Genomic DNA, 26,543 nt, shown 5'->3' with positions numbered 1-26,543 from the left:
GTATACTTTACCCCATGAGTTACTGTACAGGTAGCCTATACACCTTTTCATTTAATCACTGTTTCCTGTGCCTTGGTCTTCCCTGTCCTGTTGACTTAGTTCTTTCAGTGAAGTGACTGAGGTAGAAATTAAGCGAGTTTCATTAGATGTTTCCAATTTATTAGGAGTATAAGATGTTCACACGGGAAGAAAAGGATGAATTGAACCAAGGGACATTTGCATTGAAAAAGTCACCTCAAAAGATAAGTAACACTGTGTTAGGCAAAATTACTAGGCTTTGACCCTCTAAACATGTTTCTCTCCGTTCTGCGTATTTGCTTTGAGTTTGAACAGGTAGGGTTAAAAAAAAAAAAAGGTCACTTATTGAAAAGGAACTAGAAGTCATCTGTAAGTAGGAAGCATCACTCCCAATAAGAACTTGATTGAAAACATCACCTTATCCTGGTTTTGGTAAGAAGAACAAATGAACAAAAAATACAGGTGTAAGGCATAAAAATATCTATGTTTAATTCCCTGAAATAATCAATTCAACTAGATATATAATAGATGTAGGTAGGAAGATCTAACAGAATATTTACACACAAATATTTTTCCATACACATTAAGATACAATAAATTATATATATAATTTTTATGTAACAAAAATTTAAATATTACATTTAAACCGAAGAGCAATTTATATTGTACCTTTGAATATTTTTCTCCAAACTTCCTTGAAAATTCTTAGTTTTTAATGAATTTAACTAAAAATCAGACAATTCAAAGTCTTAGTGCTTCTGCTCTGAAAATATTGGATAGTTCTTAGAGCCATTTATTGAACTGCAAAGATTTTTTTTTCTTGGCACTCTTAGTTTTGTACCTGTAGACTGAATGAGAATATGCCACATGTTTCAGCTAATGGAACTGAAAAGCGCTTTTTGGGCTTGTCCTTCCCATTCTCCTTTTTATCTGATGCTCAAGGCTTGGCTCACGGTCACATTGACCTAATTTGGAAGATGCTCTGAGAGCACACTGATCTCACTTCAGTTGACATCCTATGGTTTCTACAACCACAGTGGGTTATCTGGGCTGGTTCTACAATCCTACTTGGCATACAGAGGTCAATCATCAATATCATGCTTTCTCTAAATCACAGACCTAATGCGGAACTAGAACGCAAATTCTTAGCTAATAGAAATAAAACTATGTGGAGTGTTTTTCTTCAGAAAGTAATCTTTAATTTGTTTCTTGTGCCTGAAGACAAATGTGCAAGTATATGTAGAAAGATTAGGAGAAACTTAAAATATATATGCATATTTCTCTATGTCTCCACATGAATGAAAAACAAAACAATGATTTGCTTATGAAGGGACTGATTATAGAAAGTTCAGGTGTCACTAGTCTTATAGCGATCTTTTTTTTTTCCTGAGTATTATTTAATATATTGGAATTTTCAGTTGTGATGACATTAAAATACATGTAATGCAACGGGATAGGGTTGACTGTATAAGTGATAACAGTGGATCAGAGAAAAGGCAGAGGAAATAGTATTTTTTCACAATTGTGAAGAGGTTAGAAATTCAGAATTGAAAATATTGGCTGAAGGTATGGAAATCACTTGACATCTACCTCTATAGAATTCTGTAAGACATACTAGGACTCTAGATCAGGCTTAATAGATCTCAAATCACCTAATTATTTATTGGCTATTTATTGAAAGAAACAGCATTGTGTTTTTCTTCAATGTTGGGTTTTTCCCTTCCAATTTTAAACTTTGTCTCTCATTTCTCCTTCCACATCCCATTATGAATGTTAATTTCCAGATTTTTAAAAACTTCCTATTGTAACTAGTGCAAATCTTCTTCAAAGAGCTAAAATGAACTTCTCCATTTCCTTTCTACATCCCTCATCAAATGAAAGTACTAATTTTTCTCAAGGGGATAAAGCAAATAGTCTGATTGAGACATTCAATTCTGCAAGCTTGTTATATAGTTTTTCAGCTTGTTGTTCACTCAGCACATTTTTTTTCCTGCTCAATCAATTAATAAAACTGACAGGGAACATATAGTTAGCTCAAAAATGTTTTTCAGTTGATTTTCTACAAGCCACCTTGCTGCTTTAAGAACGGGTCAGAAAGGATGCTGAAGCATAACAATTTTATGCGTTACTCTGAGTTGATATGTTAAGGCTCAGTAGTCAAAACTGGCAAACGAAAACTCAAGGTCACAGTGTTTAAACCTTGTTCTCACACTGCTTTTCTGTGTGACTTCTGGGGATGCCAGTCAACCTCAGCTACCTGTTTTAATTCCTTACTTTGTAAAGTATCAAGCTGCTTGTGTCAAAAACTAAATAATGAATTATAGGGGATTTGGCTTCACATTTAAGGTTGAGTAGAGAGCTGAGGGACAGTTTGTTATATAATTCATACTTTTGAATAATACTGGAACCATCATATGTTTCCCAATGTTAAGATACAAGAGGGCAAAACTTAGGCATCAAATAAAGTGGTATTTTAGTGGTTGCTAAACATAGGATTCTAGTTGCTTAAAATAGTAAATACACGTTCCAAATTCCTAACTTTCATCTGAAAAGGAGTTCACTTAATATGGCTGCCTTGTCATCCATTTTGACTTCTACTTACATAGAAGTGACACATTAAAGAATAACACCTAGTAAACCTTGTTTGGAGAGTTGATCAATGTAAAGAGACATGACTGTTTAGCTCAAAGTTTTACAATTAAACTAATGCATATTTTAACTTTCTATGAATAAATAATAAATCACAAAACTGGCTACATATATGCAGCAATTCTAATCTTTTTATGCTTAATAGTAAAATGTATATAACCCTTATGATATTGAGAATACATCCTAGGATCATATCACACTCTCTTTCTCTTTTAATTTTATACAATGCATTTTAAGTAGGTCATACTGCAACCTTATTCTAATATAGCCACTCCAAGTCTAATATCAAGTGCTTTTTTCAGCTTCAAACTCATCTATCTCCACTTAGAACCCTATGCATCAACCCTACCAAAAAACGTACAAATTCTCTTGAGTGTACAATGTTTTCTTAGGTACCTGTGTTCCCTACTTTTGAAGTGTTCTTCCTTCCCTCAGTTGCCTACCAAACTCTCAGAGGGGGACATGTGTCAACCATCAGCTTTTTTGGGGAATTTTCTTGCATCCCCTCAAGCAGAATTAGATGCTTTTCATTTTATTCTTCCTCAGTAACTTTTACATGCCTCCATTATGACATGTGAATTCCATGGAGGCAGAAAATAGGACTTTCAACATCTCCAGTGTTTAGATAAGAGTTTACAGTACTCCTGGTGCTCAATAAAAGTTTACTGAAGTGAATCAATGAATTGAATATAGGGAAAACATTATTGTGTTTCTTGTGGCACGTTTTTAAGAGTTCATTTTGGCCTCATGCCCATTATTTTTTTCTTACAAACTATGATCTGTTTTCCATCATATCAGGAAGAGAACTGTGAGGGGGAGATCCAGATTAATGAGTCCCAGTGTCCATGAACATTTATTTAAATTAACAATTTCAAAGTTAGCAGAACTATTAACAAGTCTCTTCTGTTGGAGATATCACTGGGGGTAAGCTGAGTCCTCTGGCTTTTTGTGGTTCTGCATAGCCCTTCCATATAAGAGGTTGGCATGTTTTAGGCACAGGCATCATAGGAGTTGTTTCAAACAAGAAGTCAATCTCTATATCAAAGCAATTGCTACTTCTCTACAGATGTTAGGCACACAGAATAAATACTTTACTGGGGTGTAAGCTATGGATCTGTGTTTTGGATTTGCATCTGTTTAAAACCAAAATCCACTAGAAATATAGTATGATTCAGCAGCAATTAAAGGTCACTAATGCACCAGGATTTTTACCACAGAAAATACTGGATCAAAAAAATATATATATATGGATGTAATGTAAGTTAGTTTTAAATCACTGTTTACCAAGAAGAAAGATATAGAATCCAAGATGAAATTTTAATAAAGAATATCTTTTTTTAAGTTAGAGTCTTCAGTGTTTGATCCTTTATAAGCTATTAGTGTGCTTACAGGACTTTTTTTTATATATTGCAAAATCCATTTTGTAGTTATTCTTAAAAATAATTCTGTTTGGGGCCAGAGAACACTAATTAGTACATATTAACATCAATCAAAGATGTAAACCCACTACAAAAAGATTCACTTCCAACAAACAATCAACTACTTTAGAGTATCTTTTCACAAGCTGGGCTACCATGTACAGCCAAATTAGTCACCCTTTCCGCACAGGCCATCAGTTAGCCAGTTAGCTGTAGGTAGAAGTCAACATATTCAAACAAATGGTTGAAATTTGAACTCCAAGTCTCTTGAGCAGGATTAGTTTAGCAATCACTTCTAATAAATCACTATTAAGAAGTCAGATATCTATGCCAACAGCATATTTCTAATTAAACAGACTTTATAAAACTAAGACTCTGGAAAATGAATATACACACTTATGTGTGCACACCTATGTCTCTGTGTGTATATATATGTATATATACACATCCATATACACACATATATATATTTAGAGTGGTCATCAAATACACTACTGCAATTTTCACATAGGTGCCATTTGTCAATATAAGCAACGTCTGTGATAGCCCTGCAAAAGGATGATATACTTGTAGATGATATCTATTCTTCTTAAGAATTGTTACTTTGCTTTTAAAAAGCATGAATTTGGCCCTGATATCAAACAGTGGTAAGGGTATCAGCCTCCCACTAAACAAACTCAATTACTAAAGCTAATCACTTCGAGATAAAATGCATAGGCTTAAGATAGATTTGAGACTACTGATTCACCTTAGCACAACTCAAGACAAGGAAAGGAATATAGCAAGATCTACTTTTAAGTTACAGGAACTTCAGTAATCAAAAGTGGTCTGAACACACAAACTCAGGTACTCTTGGGTAATTATAGCTGTTTGTTTTCTAGTTCTCAGCCTACTGATGTCTCAAGTGACTTGAAAACCCACTGGTGAAGTTTCTTTCCCTTCATGTGCCGAAAGCTTTATGTTGCTGACAGATACACTTCCTTCAGCATTGTTTGTAATTGTACCTCTTCTCCATACCTAGGCTTTGGACTCTGCCTGCCGAAATTCCCTTCTTGAGCATGGTAAACTCATTTTAATTTAGAAAAGAGATTGGCAATATTTTTCAGTGGGAACTTTTAAAATGGGAATAGGACAAGATTCATTGACACAATAAAATTAAAGTAAAACAATAGAGTGCTCCAAATTTATTTTTCTTCTTCATCTACTTAATCAACCTCTTTCTTTCCTTCTTTCGTTCCTGGTAGCTATACAAGCTAATCTCATGGCCATTTGAAATTAGTGTTGTAATGACTAACAAACATCACCACAAAATAAAATATTTCTTTTCTGAAAGAATGAAAAGTGGAGTCCTGAACATTAGAGCTAAGAATTAATTCTAAGTATTTTAATTAAATGTATTACATTTAATTATGTTAAATCAATTAATTACATGAAATTAATTGATCTGGATTAATTTCTGAATATTTGGAATATATATATGAGATTTCAGCAGAAGTTTTAAGGATTACTAGTTTTCCTGTGGTGAGTCATTACAGATAATAAAGTTTGCCATTTTACCTCAGTGCATTTTGAGAAAGCTCTAATTCATAAATTACTTCCAGGATTTTTTAGCACTTTCTCCTAAGACTTTATTTTTATGAATAGTAATATAAAAGGAAAAAAGTATGTAAATTTAAAATGTAAATCAGTATCTAAAATACATTAGAATAAATACATTAGAATTACTGGAATCTAAAATAAATACATTAGAACAGATTGTGGGCGGGTGGAGAAAATTGTAATTACATATATTAAGAAAAATTATATTCCAACTGGCAAGTAAAGTAAAAAAAATTAAATGGAATTTTAAGAATTCTGAATATGCATATTCAAGGAGATAGGTGGTATTTAAGAGAATCTTACTCTTCTTTAGTTTCATATCAAATACACCAATTAACATATTATACATTCAGGGGATCCCTGGGTGGTGCAGCGGTTTAGCGCCTGCCTTTGGCCCAGGGCGCAATCCTGGAGACCCGGGATCGAATCCCACGTTGGGCTCCCAGTGCATGGAGCCTGCTTCTCCCTCTGCCTATGTCTCTGCCTCTCTCTCTCTCTGTGTGACTATCATAAATAAATAAAAAAAAAAAAAACATATTATACATTCAGAATTATGTGGGAACGGGTTCAGAACAGAAGAGATAAATCAGAAAAGAACAGTATGTGTGTTTGTGTGTGCATATTTGTATGTTTGGGTGGTGAGTTTTTCAGATGTCAGAAAGTTTCATTCCTTAATCAGTTTTAGTAGACTCTTCACACGCTTTATCTCCTCAAATTTCAAAGGACATTGGGATGTTTGCTGTAAAACAACAACATAGATTACATAATCATGTTTTCTTGAGACACAGAAGACAGAATTTCTTTTTGCATGAACATGAAAGGTCTTTTTGCATGAACATGAAAGGTCTCCGTATTCTTTCAAAAGATTAAGAGCACACAATGCCACAGAAACTGTTGTTCCCTTGTACATTAAAATGCTTGATTATTTTGCACTTCAAATGTACTCTAACTAGGATTGTGAATTAAAAAGGGGGGGACTTCTTTTGTTCACAGCCACTTTAAATGTTAACATAATGAATTACCTCAAGAATATCAAATTTTAAGATAGGATTTTGATATAGTTCAGTCGATCTAGTATCTATGAGCTGAATTTGTTCACTTCTCCGCATGGCTGTGAGGATTTTTGTGGAAATATCTTACACAGAGAAGCCTTGTACTGAATAGATTGTGGTTTTACTGCTCATGCAATTTAGATATAGTGATATTATTACCAGTATGAAATACTATGTAGGAAGAGATGAAGTTTTCTAAAATATTACATGGTGATTTTGAACATTCTCATTGTAAAAGTTTTACAAGCACATTCCTATATATAAGTACACCTATATACAAAAATCCATTTTTCTTTCTTGAAATGGAGCTAAATTATGGAGATTAAAATATCAGTGTTATAGAAAATCATTAATAATAGATATCTTTTCATTACCCTCACCAGGAAGAAATTGATTTTTTTCTGGGGAACATTCAGAAAACAATTCAGTTGATACAAAAGCATTCCCAAGACCAGAATATCACCTCCGAAATGTTAAACTTTTCTCCTTATTAATTTTCATAAAGGATACAAATATACCACCAAATGTGCTTTGGATCTGTTATTAGAAAAAAAAAAAGAGAAGACAGATCCATCTTTGAATCATGTCATTGGCTTCATGTATAATTACTTAAATTGGAGTATTGCTTAGAATGCAACAAAAAAGAGAAATGGATTTAGAAAGGGAAAGTGATTCGGGGGAATTTTTCTACAAAAGAAAAGCATCTCTAAAAATCAATGCCATGTTTGAACTAATCTGGTTTCTTTTTTTATTATATGTCTATAAATGAGAAAGTTCTTTAGAAACTTGACAGGCGGGATCCCTGGGTGGCGCAGCGGTTTGGCGCCTGCCTTTGGCCCAGGGCGCGATCCTGGAGACGCAGGATCGAATCCCACATCGGGCTCCCGGTGCATGGAGCCTGCTTCTCCCTCTGCCTATGTCTCTGCCTCTCTCTCTCTCTCTCTCTCTCTCTCTCTGTGACTATCATAAATAAAAAAAAATAAAAAAATAAAAAATACATAAAAAAACAAACATCTAAAAAAAAAAAAAAGAAAAAGAAACTTGACAGGCAGGTGGCCTGGTGGCTCAGTGGTTTAGCACCGCCTTCAGCCCAGGGTGTGATCCTGGAGTCCCAGGATCTAGTCCCATGTCGGGCTCCCTACATGGAGCCTGCTTCTCCCTCTGCCTGTGTCTCTGCCTCTCTCTCTCTGTGTGTGTCTCTCATGAATAAATAAATAAAATCTAAAAGAAAAAAAAAAACTTAACAGGTTGGTGCCTAATTCATTAATCAGAAAACAATTTTTCTTTGGGTATGACTTAAAATCAGGAGGAAGGTTGAAGATATACCCAATAGTAAGGTAAATAGCAAGCAGAGATAAAATAGGTGAATAACAAGCATAGATCCAAACATATTTCTTGTTATTTCTAAGCCCACCTCAGGTCATAATAAATTACTTAGGTATTTTAAAACACTTCACTTGGTGAAATCTTGAAATATTTAAAACGCTAAAAAATTTGCAGTCTCCTACTTAAAAAAAAAATGAAAGAAAAAGTTTGTCACTAATGACAAAGATATGAAAGTTGGAACGATTAGAAACCTGAATTAGAAGAGAAAAAGAGACTGAAGCATAAAAAATTATATACTCCAAATGCATCTCAGTCTAAATTATACACCGAGCTTTTCAATGATTAAATTTAATATCACTTTATTTTTATTCCAATACTTTGTATTTATATGAATCCCCTATTAACATATTCTTTCCTCTATCAGAGATCACAACTCTAAATTTTAGTAGAGAACTCAGATATATTTTCATATGATCTACAGCACTGAAATATGTTTGAGATATTCTAATTGGTATAACCATTTTTGAGGATGTATTTGGCAATGTGATGATTTCACTCTTTTAGAAGCTCAGTCACACATGTCTATCCAAAGGCTTTTTTCCCCCTTAATGTAATAAGAAGCCTGAATTATAATTGAAGTGGACAGAATTAGGCTCTAGAAAACATAATTAATTTCTGAAAAGAAAATTAAACTATTTGACTCCTATCACTTTATAATTCCACACTTTACCTTTTCTGTTAATACCATTCTTTTTAACATCCAATTATACAAAAATAATACATGTCAAAAGGCCTTTAAATTAAAAAAAATATCTTATTAATTATTATTACGCATGTGTTCATAAATAAAACTGAGAGTCTCCTGGCTCCTTCTGTGACCCTGTCAGAACTCAGGCTAAGAAATGAAACTCAGCCAAATAAGGAAGACCTTTAACTTCTCAGTTGAATATGTCCACAGAGCCAGAATAATTCCTTTCTGAAAGAAGAAAAGGATCTAGTGACCCAGTTGATCTATGGTCTCTCAACAGCCTTAACACCGTGGACTACCTTTCTAAGATTTACTCTTTTCCCAAGGTATCTCTCCATCTCTGGATTGAATCCACTGACTTCATTCAGCCCACCCCTAGGAAACTGGAAGCCAGTAAGCCCTGACACAACCCCAGATAGGTTTTGGGTGGCCTGTACATTGCTGGCCACACAATGTTTTAAAAAGGAGTATCCATCTTCAAATAATGTAAACACATACAGATATGGAGATCCTCCTGAAAAACTGGAACTTTTGGTAACCTACAACCCTTTTGCACATGGCAGTAATTGGTTTGTATGAATCTGGTCAGAGACCAGATATGCATCTCCAGTTTTTTGTATTTCCTTCTCTTCCTTATTGTCTAACTGACTGCAACATTAAGGACAGGTATCTCAGCTTCAAAAAATATCCTTTGTGTTATACTCAGCTGGTGGTAATTTCACTAGAAAACTTTTGAACCAGTGATTTCTTTCCAGGCTTCATCTTGGAGTCAAATTTACTTAACTGGTACCTTGATTCTATTTCCACATTCGGATCCTTACCTTAATCCTCAACTTTTTTTTTTCTCAACTTTTTTTTAATTTAATTTTTTTTGGTTTCACATTTGTTTCCTCTCTCCAACCAGTTTTATTAGAATGTGCCAGTTCTAGTTAATTTTTGTTAACTTTGATATTTTAATTATTCCTTCCTCCCATCATTAATATATAAGTAAAACCATGACCACTGAGGAACACAGGTATTGACTTTTTAAAAAGAAAGAAAATTATAAGAAAGTAGGTACAACTTCATGGAGGTAACATTAAGAATAAAATTCCTGTGAATACATCATATTAAAATATTTGGTTGCAGACGTTTCGCTTCAAATAACTTTGGCTTAAGCAAAGGTTCAGAGAAATAAACTTATGACACTGTATAGTATTAATCCCTGTGACAAAGACTTCTCATTCGTCTTTTGCGTAGAAGTTCTATTTTCCATGAAATATGTAATTGTTTCAGAGTCCAATGTCAAAGTCCAAATGTATTTCTTTTTCTAATGGAATTTTTCAATAAAGCACAATGGTTATAGGTTTGAAATGCATATTAAGTGTTTCTGGCAGTAAAATTCTTGCTGTATCAATAACTGATATGATTATGGTTGAAAGAAAAGTCAGGTTATAGGTTCTTTTTGAACTTTCATTAAACTATGAAAGATTTAATAGTGTGGATGCCTTGTTCCACAAATGGACTCACCCTGACAATGCAGTCCTTCATCATACCCATCTGAGCAGTCCATGACACCATTGCACAGTTGGGATAAATGAACACATTTGTTGGTACCAAGGCAAGCAATGTGATTCAAGGGGCACTTGATTTCTACCTCTTCAGGACCTGAAAAACAAAAAAAAAAAAAAGGGGGGGGGGGAATAAATTAGTTTTGTTTTTAATGGTAAAACCATTAGCTCAAGAAATTACTAGCTTGAATTTACAAAACAAACTATATGAAACACTACCAGAGGGCAGCTCTCTCAGGGATGTCAAAATTAGCCCCTGTGATTAAAAACCTAATATTTAAAATTGCATAAGACATAAAATTGTATTTTTTCAAATAATACACTAAAGACACAAATATTCTTTTCAACCTTTAAGTAGCATAGGTTTAAAATCTGAGGGTCGGTTTGAGTCATTGATCTACCTCTTATCTTTAGATTTAGTGGGCAAGGTACTGAAACCCTATATGTCTCAATTTCCTCAACTGTGAAATATGGAGAATGACAACTCCTTGGCAGAGCTCTCATTAGAACTGAATCAGGTAACATGAACAAAAAGATTTTAGTGGAATTTAAGTGAAGTTGTGTCAGTCTAAAAATTATTTCTTTTTAAATATGTTCTTTATTAAGAACAGCTAGTTATGTACTTATTTATAGATGGATTTTTTTTGTTTGAAAAATCTTTACTGAGCAATTATAATAGAATTTACTAAGGAGTGGGGAGGCGATAAGGAACAGAGCATACTCAGTGAGTTCTCCTGCTGATGCTAATAGTACATTACATGATCAATCTTTGTGTTTTTAAAGATATACTTAGGTTGGAACACCACATCTTTTCTTAAAGCTCATCAAACATCCAAATTGGGGATGCGAGAGGGGCCTTAGTATTTGAGCGTCTCCCTTTGGCTCAGGGCATGATCCTAGGGTCCTGGATGGAGTGCTGCATTGGATTCCCTGCAGGGAGCCTGCTTCTCCCTTTGCCTATCTTTGACTTTCTCTCTGAGTCTCTCATGAATAAATATAAATAAAATCTTTAAAAAAAACATTTAATTTGTACATTGCTATATCTAAATTTCAGGTTGCTAATTCCCATATCCTAGCTAGACTTCTTCCATAGGCACTCTCCAAATTCCCCACGTGATGATTCTTAATCTTGCCCAGCTCTCCTAAATCCAGAGTGCTGTCGTGGCATATGACTACAATCACATGTTAATCTGTCACTGATTATTACATGAGGCTAGATTCTACAATCCGGCACACTTAGTATTTAATCACAGCTATGTTAATACCCACGGGACATTAATTTATTAAATCAACTAAGCATTAATTTTCTCATGTGTAAATAAAACTATCAACAGAGTTTACCTTTTAGGCTTGTTGTGAATGTCAAAAGTTATTGATAGCAAAGCAATGAGTTTTGTGAGCTTTTTTGGTTAGATGTGGGCTCGGAATAGGAATTCGCATGTGTTAATCATGTAAACGAATGCATCAGAGTGGAGTTGTTAACAGACTCTGGAAACATATTCTTGGTCCCACACTTACATACAATAAATTGAGCAAACTATGTACATTTTCTGAGCTTCGCCATGTTGTTGTAGGGATTATATAAAAAGCTTTTTCATTTTTCCCAGCAAACACTAATAAAGTGTTTGCTATCATCATAGTTAGGTAAAGAATGTTCCAATAAGGTGAGTTGCCTTTTCATAAACACTTGTATTGCATAACTTCCTTTTATACTGCAAGCCCTCTCTCCTCAAAAAAGCTGTGGAATAGCAAAAGACATGTTTTGAAATATCTTCTCAAAATGAGTGATGCATATATGTGATTTTGTTTGATGCTAAAACAGCTTTCAACCTTTTATATTTAGGGAATGTAATAAATTGTTATGATGTAGCTTCACTAGATGAAGTATTGACACTAATTGGTTTTCTGGTATCTTTTCTTGGTGTATTTATACAATTACTGACATATAAGGCTATTAGTATTGTCAAATACCCATCACCTCAAATGCACAACTCATTTTATTGTAGTCTCTGTAAATTGAGTATCAATAATTTTTAAAATATACATTTTCATATATATTATATATACACACACACAAATATATAATTAAAGTACAAATACACAAACTTAAATCCAAATTATAGGAATAAAAATAAGGGAAGCTCCTTTCACTGAGAGTTTCTAGTATTAAATCTTATAAGATTAATACAAATTCACTTTAAAAATACAATTAAAAATATAAATTAGGTTTGAAATGCTGTAAATTTTTATGACCACCAGTCACAATGCAGTTTTTCTTAAAATTAATTGGCCGATTCTTAGAAATTTGAGAATATGTAACCTTGTATGAATGTCAAAGTAGTGTTTAGGCCAAATATATTTAGATCTCTATGTAAAAATTCCAAAAATAGCCCACAGATAAAACACTTCCAACCTGGGAGACTTCAGGAATTTTATTAAAACCAAAGATGACTCAGTAGTTCTTTTTTTAAAGAAATATTTTTCTTTTGTTTTTGTTTGTTTGTTTTTGTGTATTGGTTCAAATAAAAGTTTTGTTTTGTTTTGTGCATTCTTAAGATTGTCAGGTAATGGGTTAAAATGATGGTGTGAAATGCACAACTGGTATTCAGAAACAAATTTTGAGAAAACAGAAAAAAAATGTTTGAATTTCTCAGAGGAAGTACAAAACTATTAAATTCTTCCTACTGGTAACATGTAAGGATAAAAAAGAAGAAATTTGGACTAAAAAAAGACTTAAGTAATTTCTTTAGTGACTAGCAAGTACATCTTCCTCATCTTTAATATACTCTTTTCTTGACTTCCAGCACTTCTGGGTAACTGGTAAGACAGCTGGTACATGATTTGATGGGTTGTACCTTAACCAGTCCTTCCCAAATTGTCGTATCTAAGCTCATTAAAACAATGACAATATTTGCAAATTACACAGAATAGCAGAAATTATTTGTAGAGGTTGTCCCGGGCCCTGGGAATCAACCTCAAAACTGAGACAATCCGTATCTCAACCCTCTTTGATCAATGCTGGGGTATTTCAGCAGGAAAACTCTGCTAACTCTAATATTTTGTTGTTGTCTTTCTAGAATATGGGTCACTTTAAAGAATAACAGTGTCTGCCTTAACTAAAATTATCCCAGAAACCAGGGAATATGAGTATTTAGTGTACTGTTGCTTTGAGGAAGAACCCACCCTTGATTCCCAATTATCGTTTGTGAATTAAAGGTGTGTATATCCCGTGAGGTTCCCTCAACCGGCCACCACTTCTACCCACTGATCTGTGTGACAAGAGAAAGAATGTGGTAATAGAGACTACGTGAATTCCTAAGAATATATCAGTGTTGCATTAAATGATTCATCTCACGAAAACCCAGGCATTACCTCTTTAGTTACTAAATTATTAGGATTTGGGGGACCTGAGAACAGGACTGGGATGACAGGGAAGCACATGAAGAATTGCAAAATAGTACACATGCACTTCAAAATTTAAATAAGCATGGTGGTCTTAGATTATCACTTCAGTTTTCAGTTATGCATAGTCAGAACATTTCCAGGGCTGCAGATCTAATTTTAGGTGACCTGAACAAGATAGCAGAATTTAAAATATAGTAATTAATTATAAGAAAGAGAAACTCTATCATTAGAAGGATTTAAAACATATAAACACAGGCAAATAGAACTTATATTTTTAAATTTTTTATAAGCCTTGCCCAATTAGCTGCACTACGCTTCATTTTTTAAACAGAACCTCATTTTACAAACGAGCTTTCTAGGATAATGCAAGGGCAATGTGACTCATCTGGATGTTTTTGAATGTTTAGATTATTTTTATATATAAACATCTTACTCCGTTCAGTTAAAAAAAAGAGTAGTTTAAAAGATATTAAGTCTGATCAAATGTCTTTTCTGGCTAATGATAATGATAGCACATTCTGGAGAGGAATAGAGTTTTCTTCTGTAATGGCAGATACAGTCAAATATCTGCACTTGTCACTATACCATCATATCTCAGCAGGACCAGCATCGATCCCCTCCCCAAAGTTAACCTTTCCATCTTACCCTCTATCACATCCCACTTTCTGTTTTTTTTTTTCCTATCAAGATTTGCCACTTGGTTGTATTTCCCATTTCTGTCTTTCCAATTGTTCTAAATCCTCTACGTATAATTTCATACAATTTTCTTAGTCTCTACTCAAGAAAAAAAAGTCACTTTGCTGATTGAACTTTCCTACAAATGTTATCCTTTCTTTACTACTTTTTTAAACTGTTAAATATCTTCAAAATAGAGACTGTAGCCCCTGTATTCCCACTCCCTTCTAACTCCAGCCACTGCTCCCAACACTGCTGAGCTGGTTTTCTTCAAGGTCCCCATGGTCCCACTAACAGTGAAGCCAGAGGCAAGCAAGATTCTTTGAAAGCTGAACAAAATTCCTAAGACACACATCCTGCCATTATTTCCCAGACTTTTATACTCTAATCACACTAATATTGTTGTTGTTATTTATGCTATTCCATGAACACGCTTGGCTGCGTTTCATATATGCTTTTTGATAAACTTTCCTCTGTCTCTGCCTGAAAAACAGAAACATGTAGTACACTGCGTGGCTCAATATACAATTGTTGAATGAATGTTCAGTTCATCTTAACTCCTGGCTAATTTCTACTTTCTTCTGTATGCTAAAAGTCACCTCCATTAAAAGATTCTCAGAATAGGTATAAATATCACTTTCACCCAACAACTGCTCTCAAAATCATAACCATTCTCAGTTGCTGCCCACAACAAAACCAAACTCTGGCCTGATTTCATTATCTAACTGAAACTCAGTTAACATTATTTACAAGTTATTTTCAGTACTCATAGTAAACTCCATTTAGAGTCAACATTCACCTCCTAAATTAATCCAAAATGTCCCCACTTCTGGAATTTTCTGTATGCAATATAATCTGGAAAATAAGCCTTCTCTTTTCACCCAACAAAATCCTTCAAGTCCAAACTCTGGTTTTTCCATCAAGTTTTCTTTGTGAAAAATAACATCACATAATGGAGAAGTTATTAAGTTTAGAGATATCAAACTCTTGATTTAGAGTTTTTATCTGCTGTTTATTAATTATCTCAACTTGAGTAAAATGCTAATTCAGTGAGATTCCTCTTTCACATTTGAAACATGGGGATAATAATAGTGTCTACCTCACATGATCCTCATAACAAATGAATATGGTTTGGGATATGATTTATAAACCAAGAGGATTGTGTCTGTGGAGGATGCCACTGATCCCACATTTTCTATGAATTCATGCAGATGTTGTTTATATCAATTTTTTTTACAATATAGCTTTTTTTACAATATAGTTTCTGTGTATAGTCTATGAACTATATTAATATATGCAGTTTCACATAGATTTCATGAGGCATGAAACCTTTACTTTTTTATTCCCACTTCACAAGATAAAATAAAATGTCAATACAAAACATATTGATTGCTAGTTGATATAAAAATCAAGTAAAAAATAGGTATATAAAGTCATCACGAAAAACATAAGATGTCTTTGAAATTCAAAAATTAAAGAAATATCTATTTTGGATTTTATGTAATTATACCTATTTACTTAGAAGACTGAGATTTGATTATATTGTGAAGAACTGTTGGAAACTCAACTTCTAAAAGCCTAGTACTGATTAAAAAATATACGCATGTACACACACATATAAATATGCACACATACACATATATATACAAATTAATATAGGACTATTTCTATTGGTAAGATATCTTACAATATTTAGCTTTTGAATATTGAATCTTGTGGAGAGTTCCTATTTATTAACTGAAGAGCTCATGATTTCTAAGAATTTGTGAAAACTACCTTCAAAATAGCTTTCCTAGAATTATTTAAAAACAAATTTTTAGTGTCACTTTAAGTAATATATTAAGATTTCTGGAATGCTACTAACCTGCCTGCAAATGCTTAATCTGTTCTATTCCTTGTTTTTTAAAAAAAAAAATTTTAAAGAATCTTTTCCACAAAATCAGATCCAATTTCTTGGAAATATTACAAACTATCATCTTTTAAGGGGAATTCCTATGCAATTAAGCATATGGAAACACTGCATTATAATAGCTGTTGTAATTCTCACAGCTGAGAAATCAAAATAGTTACAACCACTTGTGAAAACTATAAAGTATGTGGACTACATTATTTTCTCCATATTATTTGGGAAAATTAGTACATCATGTAAATACATTTAATAATATATATATATAATACATACATATATATTTAATATAAACATAACACTGGATCAAATAATACCTTTACAGAAATAGTTGAACTTTCCTAGAACTGTGTATTTCATATAATTCTGTTATATTCAAGCATAATTTACTTTTGCATGTAAGCTACTTCAACTGACAAACTGATAATTTAAATGGAAGAAATAAAAGAAATTTATAGTATTTCAAGGAAAATTAAAATTGGATTTATGAGTTTCAACTTTTAAATAAAACATTATTAATTGATGTCATTAATCTATAGGACTATACTTGAGGATACAGGAATGAACAAGAACTCCTAAAGATACATGTGCACTCAATCTAATAGTAACTCACTCAAATTAAATAATTTCTGTGCAATATAGGTTCCAATAATGGCTTATGTGTTTACATATTTCAAATGAATGCTGTGAAAAATCAAGAACCGGAAAAGATGTAAAGGTGATTGATTTTGTCCAGCTGCACTACCCTCAAGTCAGCTCTGACATCTGTCCTATTTTTAAGGGCCCTGGGGAAGGAGATTTTGCAGCTTTGATAAGTTGTTTCAAAATTTAAAAAGTCTTTGTTTTTAGTCCTTACTCTATGGAAGTCTCAGTGTAGGAAAATTCCTCGCATCTAACATGAACAGTTTTATTTATGTATTTAATATGCGAAAAGCTTGCCTGGTCACCTAAGGAAAACTATGCCATATTAAGCAATTCTGCTATCACCAAAGTCACCACTGTGTCTGCTATTATGATTATGAATATATGGATGGTTAGGTAAGATTCATACTGAAAACTTTCTGGATCACATTTGGAAAAACTGTTGTGTTAAAATCTCTCTCTCTTTCTCTGTGTGTGTTCTGCTAACTTTAGAATATACCTGTCAAGTCCTTTTTATCAGTTTAACTCACTATCTGCACCTGAATCCAAGGGAAGTAGGTTAAGTCATAATATTCCCCTGCATTGAATCTGTAAACATTTAGAATACAGCCAAAATTGGCAAATGAAAAATACTGTAAGGAAATAGCTACAGAATTGTTGCCATTAAGTATAACTTTGGAAATAAAAATTTTATCTGACCAATGGACTGTCTTGTTTTCCAACCTTCCATTTACCAGCAAATAAATAAAATAAATGAAAGCATTGCTTTACAAGGGATTGTCATTGCAGCAATGCTATTCATTAAACCCCATGTTAATGGAGGGAACTCAGCTTAGATGGCTTTAAAAAATCAGGGCCATTTAGGTGTTTTAAATGTTTATTTCTCTCCCTGCATATATTCTTCACATGTTCCTTGATTACCGAATCACCTCTTCCACCCCTACCACTTTCTCTTTCAAAAGGTCTACAAATTCCTTTCCCCTTCCCTGGACCTCAGTTAAAATACATTTGTATGTTTGTTTCTTCTTTTTTTGTTTGTTTCTTTCTTCTTTAATTTCTTAGAGCCCTGTTCTTTGTTAACTATCTTGATATCCTAAGTGCTATATCTTACAGATAATGTATTTGCATTTAAACAAGATTCTTACAGAAACAATAGATTAACTCCAAAGATTAGAATATGAAAAAAATGACAAAGAAAAAAAAATGACAAAGGTATTTTGTTTTAGAAAAAGGGCACTTCACTGATTGATACTCATATCACACTTCTTGCTGACAATTTTGTTTACTTGTAAAGTTGACCCTCATCTCTCTTTGTAAAGGAAGAGTACATATATAATCAATGAACCAGAAAGAAGATGCTTTCTTTCTTCAAGTTTGCAGAAATCCTACTGATTCCTCAAGAAGTAAAATGCATATTCTAGTCATATCTTAAAACTTCTGGGTGGAAAAGATTTACCCAATTGCAGATAAAACAACTAAGAAAGCAGAAGATAAAATATTCCATTTGGGAGTATCTCTCTTCTCAGATACAAAACAGAAAATAAGTGTTTCATCTCTAAACCTAAAGCTAAAGCTAAAGCTTTTTGCTCTTGTTTTCCAGGGTTACTTTACCTATAGTAACTCAGTGATGGCTAACTGATTACAGTTCTGAAGTTTAGGGCAGCATGGAAAGTCAACTCGTTTGAGGCAGAGATGACTCCATGGTAAGAAGCATGTTAAAAGATTAACGGATAGGAAAAAAACAAGCAAAGACCATATAGTTCCACACATCACAATAAAGGGACAATGAGTGGAAGCAGCCAACTGGCTCATTCACAAGTCAGGACAGCTAAGAGTCACTCCCTTTTTGATTCCACAAATAAGTTAGAGATCGTTTCTGAGCCAAATTCTGCATACAGAGGCTTTACTATTGCTACTCTAAAGTTTGCTTTTTGAGAAATACATTAAAAAAAGATAATTATTTTTCCAGTCTCTTCCCATAGAGGCTAAGATAACAAAAGGTTAGATACATGTCCCCAAGTATGGCTTAAAAATCAAAGGCAAGGGGATCCCTGGGTGGTTCAGTGGTTTAGCGTCTGCCTTCGGCTCCAGGCATGACCCTGGGGTCAGGGATCAAGTCCCACCTGCAAGGAGCCTGCTTCTTCCTCTCTCTGTGTATCTGCTTCTTTCTGTGTGTCTCTCATGAAAAATAAATAAAATCTTAAAAAAAAAAAAGAATGAAGAAGGAGGATGAGGAGGAGCACAAAAGAAGCAGAAGAAGCAGAAGAAGGACCCAGAAGAGGAGGAGGAGGAGGAGGAGGAAGAAAGAAGAAAGAAGAAAGAAGAAAGAAGAAGAAGAAGAAGAAGAAGAAGAAGAAGAAGAAGAAGAGGAGGAGGAGGAGGAGGAGGAAAGAGCGAGCTACTTTGAGATCTGCTAGATGACAAACATCATTCCTCATCCAATTATCTCTTCACCACAATTAAGATGAATACAACTCTACAAAAGCTAAAGAACTAGAGTTTTTTTGGTCTTAGTTTTTCTTTTTTTTTAGTTTTCATTCAAGACAACATTAAATTATATATACTGACTTAAAAAGAAAACTATCCTTCTGATTTATAGAGAAGTGTGCTCCATGACCTTTGGTCAAACAACCCAGATTACTGGTGATATATATATAAGATATAAGATATAAGATATAAGTGATATAAGATATATGGTGATATAAGATATTTTCTGATCCCACTGGTACATTTATTCAAATAAATGTTATTTAATAGGAGTTATTCATTCATTATTCCATTTGGATAAAAACCTTGATATTTGCTTGGACTGAATGGATAAGAGAAAAATGGGAAAGAGAAAAGAAAAAGCGAATATATGCCTTGAATCACTTTATCACATTTCAAAAAGGGATTATTTGCTGTATGTAAAAACAAATAAACAATTGCTTGAGAGTCCTGATTAGCATACAAATGATTTTATAGTGAGAAGGACCAGTTAGAGAATATAAGTTAAAATGTCTTTCACTGGAAGAACCATGTTGCAAGACATAATAATTTTTATAGAAGCCAATTTATCCTTAAGAGGAAGACAGAATGTTCAAGAATCCAATTTAAAAAGCCATAGAATGATACAGATGTTATTAAACATAACAATATCAAATCCTTAGTAGAATGCATAGATTGTATATTTCAGACCAAAAGTGAAATGCTATTGATGAGATATTTTTCAAAATTTAACTTTTATGCCACTCAAAATGTAAACTGTGAACATAATTTCAAGGTTCACTTTTAATGAAAACAAACTGTTCTTTATTGTACACTGTAAAAGTAGCATTATATTAGTAGGATAATTGCTGTTTATTGAGTACTTCCTATATTCCAGGATCTCTGGTAAACATATAATGTTCATTATCTTATTAAATCCTTACAAGAACTTTATGAATTAGGTATTATAATTGCTCTTACATAGATGAAGAAATTGAAGATTGCAGAGGTTAAATACCTTCTTCAAGGTCACAGAATTGTAATGCTACGTTTGAATTCGGGCCTCTTCTATCTTTGAACACTGGTTTCTTTACCACTGTGTTATATTGTGCTACAATCTCAACCTCCTGTAACAAGGAAACAAATATGGCAATGCAGCCATGTAGGTATTTCTGTCTGATTCACTCTCTCTCTGTGAAATAGATTACATAAGGATCTTGAGGGAAAGGTAAGAAAATTTTGTGAGAAGTCAAGGCCGTGAAGTCATGCTATGTCATTACTTAAACTGCTCTTATAATCAGGGGTGATTCCTCAGTATTTAAAAACAGATGAAATTCACTGGACTGGCTATAGCTTCTACAAGTAGCCCTAAGAAAGAAACTTGGCTATCTGTGCACATCCCATGACTTCTTGGCTGTTGAGCCCTCACCAGTTCCAGGTATCCAGTCTGTTTGACCAGGGGAGAGAGATAGGAAGAGGGAATGGCAGAGAGGAGAAATGACAGTCTCCTGAATTTTACTAGGATGGCTTCTTTGTCCACTTTTGACTGAAGGACCTTGGGGTTCTTTGAGAGGTTTCAGGAGGGCACTGGGTAGCAGTTGTTCAGAATCAAAATAGAAATGCTCATCAATTGGTACAGTTGTGCCATGCATATCAGCTAAATATTAGCCATGTTTAGAAGAATTTGTATTGCCTATTTCCAGCAAATTCTAACTATGAAGACAGTCCCCACGAGCTTTGCCTTAATGACAAAATATTTATGCACTATAATGTTAGATCATCCACAGTAAATACAAACAGGTCTCCAATGTTATGTGGTGCTAAGGTAAAGCTCCTTCGAGTGATCAACCAACTTACCCTTAACACAAAACCCTTCCTTTGACCATTTAATCAGTCTTTTCCCATGTGCTTATTCCCACTTTTATGGAGCATTCTCTAGATTAAGCAGGGTAGCCACTGACATGTAAAGTCTTGGTAAAGTCCTGCTGCTTCTGACACCTCCACAGCTTCCGTGCCTGGCTAGCTTGGCACAATGGAGCCCAGCATGAAGGATGCCAACATCTCAGGTTCAAATGCCATCTGGTACAAGTATCTGCCCTTTCTGTCTTTCAGCCCCAGATTTTACCTCTTCACATTAGCCACCCCATATATCCTCTTCATGCTAGAACTGATGCAAAGCAAGTCAGTATCTTTGAGACACTACAGATCCCTAAAAGGAAGGACTGATACCACTTACAATTCAATTGCATGTTTAAAAAGACAGAGCCTTAGCCAGGCTTGAGTTTGGGTTCAATGTGCCAATACTAAACACTCAGCCAGCTTCTCCCTGGGGAACTCTGTGAGGAATGACTCTAGGGCCTTTGAGTGTGCTTACATAACTGCTTCAGTTCATTAAATAGCACCGTGGCTCTCCTGTTTTAAACAGAGCTGAATGTCTCCAATTTATGTGATCAATTAAACAACTGCTAAATAAACAGTATTTGGTAAATAGTGAATCAGCAAAAGAAGTTTCTCTCTCCTCATGAAAATCATCTACTGGCAATAGCCACATTTCTCAAAATTTTATAGGGTAATTATTCCTTTCATAGAATATTAGATATAGAAATTATGATGAGTAAAGGGAAGGATACAGAAAACAATGAGGTTGAAGTTGAAACACACACTGACACAAGGACCGCAATATAACTAACAGTGTTAATGCAACTCACCCACTAACTGATATCTGAATGGTGTGATAATTAGTGAACTAGTGATACCTTTTATTGGATATCTTACATTTATGGACAATTCAAATGACTTATAAAATCACAATACCCTTCTGAAAATGTCTTTGGCTCAAGAAGAAAACAAAAGAATTAACAAAAGGAATTTTCTAGTTGTCCATGTTGAGAATTATTAAAAATAAAAATAAATGGCATTCATATATCAACCAAATACCCAAGGTAGTCACTTTCACTCCATCACTCTATTCTGCTTAAGGGACTTCAAATGTGATCAACTTTACACTGAATTTTGCTCTATGGTAAATACTGTTGTAGCAAAATTTCAGTAAGTCTCACCCCCCTGCCAAATCTTTTTTTTGTCAGATATATTTGCAAAGAAAACTATTGATTTATTTTTGTTTCATCTGCCCTCTCTGACCCTTCCATACCCATGGTAATGAACAGAAAAATGGTCAACAGGACCTGAAACAGGAAAGGAGACAAAAAGCAAAGATCAACAGAAGTGTACAGAATGGAAAACCAGGAACTGGGTAAGAGAGGTGACCCTGTTTTTATCAAGTCCTAAATTTATAACATGGCTTTCGAAGGTGGTCTTTTCTGTAAAACTTTGAATAGGTATAAACAAATGAAAAATCTCCAAAGGCACATTTTTCTCCATTTAAAAGTTTAACATATATTTTATAAATGAATTCTAAATAAGCCATTTATTATTTCCATACCTTTACTACACAGAATCTGATTGAAACCTCATTGAAGATTGATCTTTGCAGACTTGTGTGCGTGCGCACACACAAATTTTGTAAAGCAGAAGATACTACTTTGCTAAAAGCAACTATTTATTATATCTGTCAGTACAGAGAAATATACAAATCCTTTACTGTAGCTTTTATTTTCTTTTTGGCTCCACCTATGTTCTCATTATGGTATTATCTGATGAAGTTGATTAATGACCACAATTAAGGTAAAATAGTACAGTATTTGGGAAGAAAGAGTAATCCGTGCAATTTCATTAAAGATGCCTCCTTTATATAAAGTTGTTTTATTAGAGTATTTTATTTAAAAATAAGAGACATCTCAAAGCTTCTTTACATAAAAAAGCATGCAATTAGCCTAGGATGTCAATATTTTCATATTTTATGCTGAAGTGTATGAAAGATTCCATCTTCTTTGATGCTATTCAACATATTTCACCATTTCACTATTCTGATCAGATTTTCATGAGTTATGTCTCTCATGAACATCTTTCCACATTTCATACTGAACATTTGTCAATGACACATTCAGAGCCATACTATATATCCCAAGACAATGTTTTCCAAACTTTAATGTGCATATGAATCATGTAGGGATCTTAAATTGAAAATTTTGATTCAGTAGATCTTGGCTGGAACGGATTTTTGTGCATTTCTCCAAGCTCCCAGGTGGTTCCTGTACTCCACTACACAGACTACACTCTGAGTAGCAATGCACTAACACCTCCAAAAAATGGATTTAAAACCTGGTGTCCTGGGATGCCTGGGTGGCTCAGCAGTTGAGTACCTGCCTTAGGCTCAGGTCATGATCCCGGGTCCAGGGATCGAGTCCCACATCAGGCTCCCTGCATGGAGCCTGCTTCTCCCTCTGCCTGTGTCTCTGTCTCTCTCTCTCTGTCTCTCAAGAATAAATAAAATCTTAAAAAAATTGGAAACATATTCACTGAAATGGAATCTAAACTAATGGGGCATCTATTTTTATTGCACCACAAATTAAACAAATATCACCAAGACAGGGCAGCAGCACACAATTTTAAGCTTTTTATTAATATCGATACATTGACACATTCTAATCCACCACAAATTCTTATGAATGATTAGTCTTTGGGACAGTGTATGTATTTGTATCCTAAAAAAAAAATCTTAAAATCTTTTAGACATTACCTAGGGATTCTATAGGTGACAAATAAGAAAAAGAAAAAGGAGGAGGAGGTGGTGGTGGAGGAGGAGGAGGAGGAGGAGGAGGAGGAGGAGGAGGAGGAGGAGGAGAAGAAGAAGAAGAAGAAGAATAAGAAGAAGAAGAAGAAGAAGAAGAAGAAGAAGAAGAAGAAGAAGAGAAGAAGAAGAAAGAAGAAGAAGAAGAAGAAGAAGAAGAAGAAAAGAAGGAATGAAAGAAAGAAAAAAGAGAAAGAAGGAAGATATAAATGAGTACCAGATATAAAATGTGATAAATTATGCCAAAAAGTCCATGTTTTATATTATTTGTTTTTAGAAACTGAGAATTGATAGTGTGAAAGTACAAAGGAAGAACTGATCATATGATGTCAGGTTTGACAGATTGGTTAAAATCGTATTGGTTACTTCTCAATTTACTACATATATCAAGTCAAGGATGAACAGCCTTATCAGCTATGCACAGAGCTTGAGACCTGAGAAATACTAAGGCAGAAGACCAACTTCCATTTTATTAAAAATTCCAGTGCATGAATACGAATAAATCAATGCACACATGTATAATTTCCCCGTTTATTTTCCTTCTGCATCCTATTTCCATTTTCTCCTTTAATTTCTCAAAATGTACTTCTGGTAAAATTAAGTGGCTAGTTTAGGTCTCTAGGAAATAGATACCTATGACATTTTGACTTTATTTAGATCAACTACCTTCTCTACTCAGCTACCTGCAATTGCTGCATGGCTACTACTGTATTTAACAGTAATATATTTTTTTAAATTTTTAATTAAGTTGTTAGACTTAGTCTGAATTTACTTGGTTTCCTACTTTAAAGCTATAAAATGACCTAGAACAACTAATTGAGGAGATACAATTTTCTTTTAGTTATGTATTAGTATGAAGTGAGAGCAGAGTGCAGGTCCAGGAAAAAGTAGATGACAGAAGAATAAATCCTGTAGGATGATTCCTGTTTGGTCACGCTTCTTCTTACTTTCCCGCTAATACTGAACTGCTATAAAAATGCTTAAAGAATTGAGTATCTACCAGGCCTGGGTTCTACACAAATCTGCTGAACAAAATGCAAGCTGTAAAACACTGAAGAAAGGAAAAGTTAAAGCTTGTTTGTTTTTTAAATTGGCAATGTGTAATTACAAATATTCTACCTTTAAGGTATTTCACTTAAATTTAACATTTGTGAAGATAACCAAATTCAAAATTAATATTTGGGAGGTAAATTCATTCTGAATCTCTTGATAAATGTTTCTAAAGGTGAAAATAACCTAACACAATCTACTAGTACTACTAACACAGTAGTTCGATAAAATGCAGAAATACCCAAAGATTATGTTACTATCTAAATATTGTGACTTCTCAAAAGTACATCTCTAAATGCTTGAATTTTTTGGTTCAAAACATAAAAAAAAGAAAAAGTTGTATATTTTAGACCCAAACATATACAATAGCATTAGTATTTGATGCTAAGATAACCATAAAGTGCCAAAAACTAAGGGCATAATTTATGATCCTAATAAAGAACAGCCATTAAAAGGTTTAAATTGCTGAAAAGGAATAGTGAAATAACATGCAATTCCTTCTTTCAATAGGGAGGTTTGTTAGTCTGAAATTAATGTCCTCATATGTAACACTTTAACAAGTTGTTCTGCATACAAAGTTCTACTGAGGAATAAAAGTCTCAGACCTTTAAAATCCCAAATACCTTATTTTGTTGGGTAAAGTTCTTCTGAGTGATATAGCTCCATAGGCTACAATTCTGTACCTTTTTTCTTTAAGACATTTCTTGATGTGAGTTTTAGGTCACTGTCATTTTGAAATATAAATCTTCTTGCAAGTTTCCTACCTGGTAAAATAGCTTTTCACAATGGCATCCCTTTATGTTCTTCACTATCTATTATGGCATCAATGAACCTGTGGGAAAATATTTTTTTCACCCAAGATTCAGTCCCTCAATATGAGCTCCAATCGTGTCTCTAATCTTCACATTCTATCCTGCAAAAGGGCTGCCTCCTGGCTGGCATTTACAGTACAGCACGACGGCCCTTATCTCTTCAGTCATTCCAAGGAGAGCATGGTGGAGAGAAATCTCTCCAAACCACTCCTAAGTGGAGATCTCACAGGTATGTGGTTCATGACCTTCCCAGCATTTTCTGCATGATGTCTGCTTTTGAGTAGGAACTCTACTGTATGTTTTGGTTGCAAATATTCCTACAATTCAGTTACAGCTTCTACAAAGTTGGCCTTGGCTTAAATAGGCAAATTATCACTGTCAATCTATTGTATTTAGGCTCTATTTCCTCAGGCCCTGAACAAAAGAATCATAAATTCCATTTTCAGAAATGTCTCTTTCCATGGCTTCATGTCTCTCCACTAGGCTGAGAAACTATAGAAGAGACTATATTGTTTAATTCAGAAGAAATGTTTTCCC

General features: G+C 33.9%; 1 protein-coding gene across 1 annotated transcript in view; it reads right to left on the bottom strand.

The window, feature by feature from the left end:
* The window catches only part of LOC129514645 (low-density lipoprotein receptor-related protein 1B), a 1,831,349-nt gene that overhangs the window by 1,178,106 nt on the left and 626,700 nt on the right, over positions 1-26,543 (bottom strand). Inside the window, exon 3 of the mRNA XM_055333402.1 lies at positions 10,320-10,457. Coding sequence (XP_055189377.1) covers positions 10,320-10,457 — 138 coding nt within the window. The remainder of the gene's footprint in view (positions 1-10,319; positions 10,458-26,543) is intronic.

The sequence above is a fragment of the Nyctereutes procyonoides genome, unplaced genomic scaffold (assembly GCF_905146905.1).
Source record: "Nyctereutes procyonoides isolate TBG_1078 unplaced genomic scaffold, NYPRO_anot_genome, whole genome shotgun sequence".
Taxonomy (NCBI): Eukaryota; Metazoa; Chordata; class Mammalia; order Carnivora; family Canidae; genus Nyctereutes; species Nyctereutes procyonoides.
This window is presented reverse-complemented; position numbering and strand designations above follow the sequence as displayed.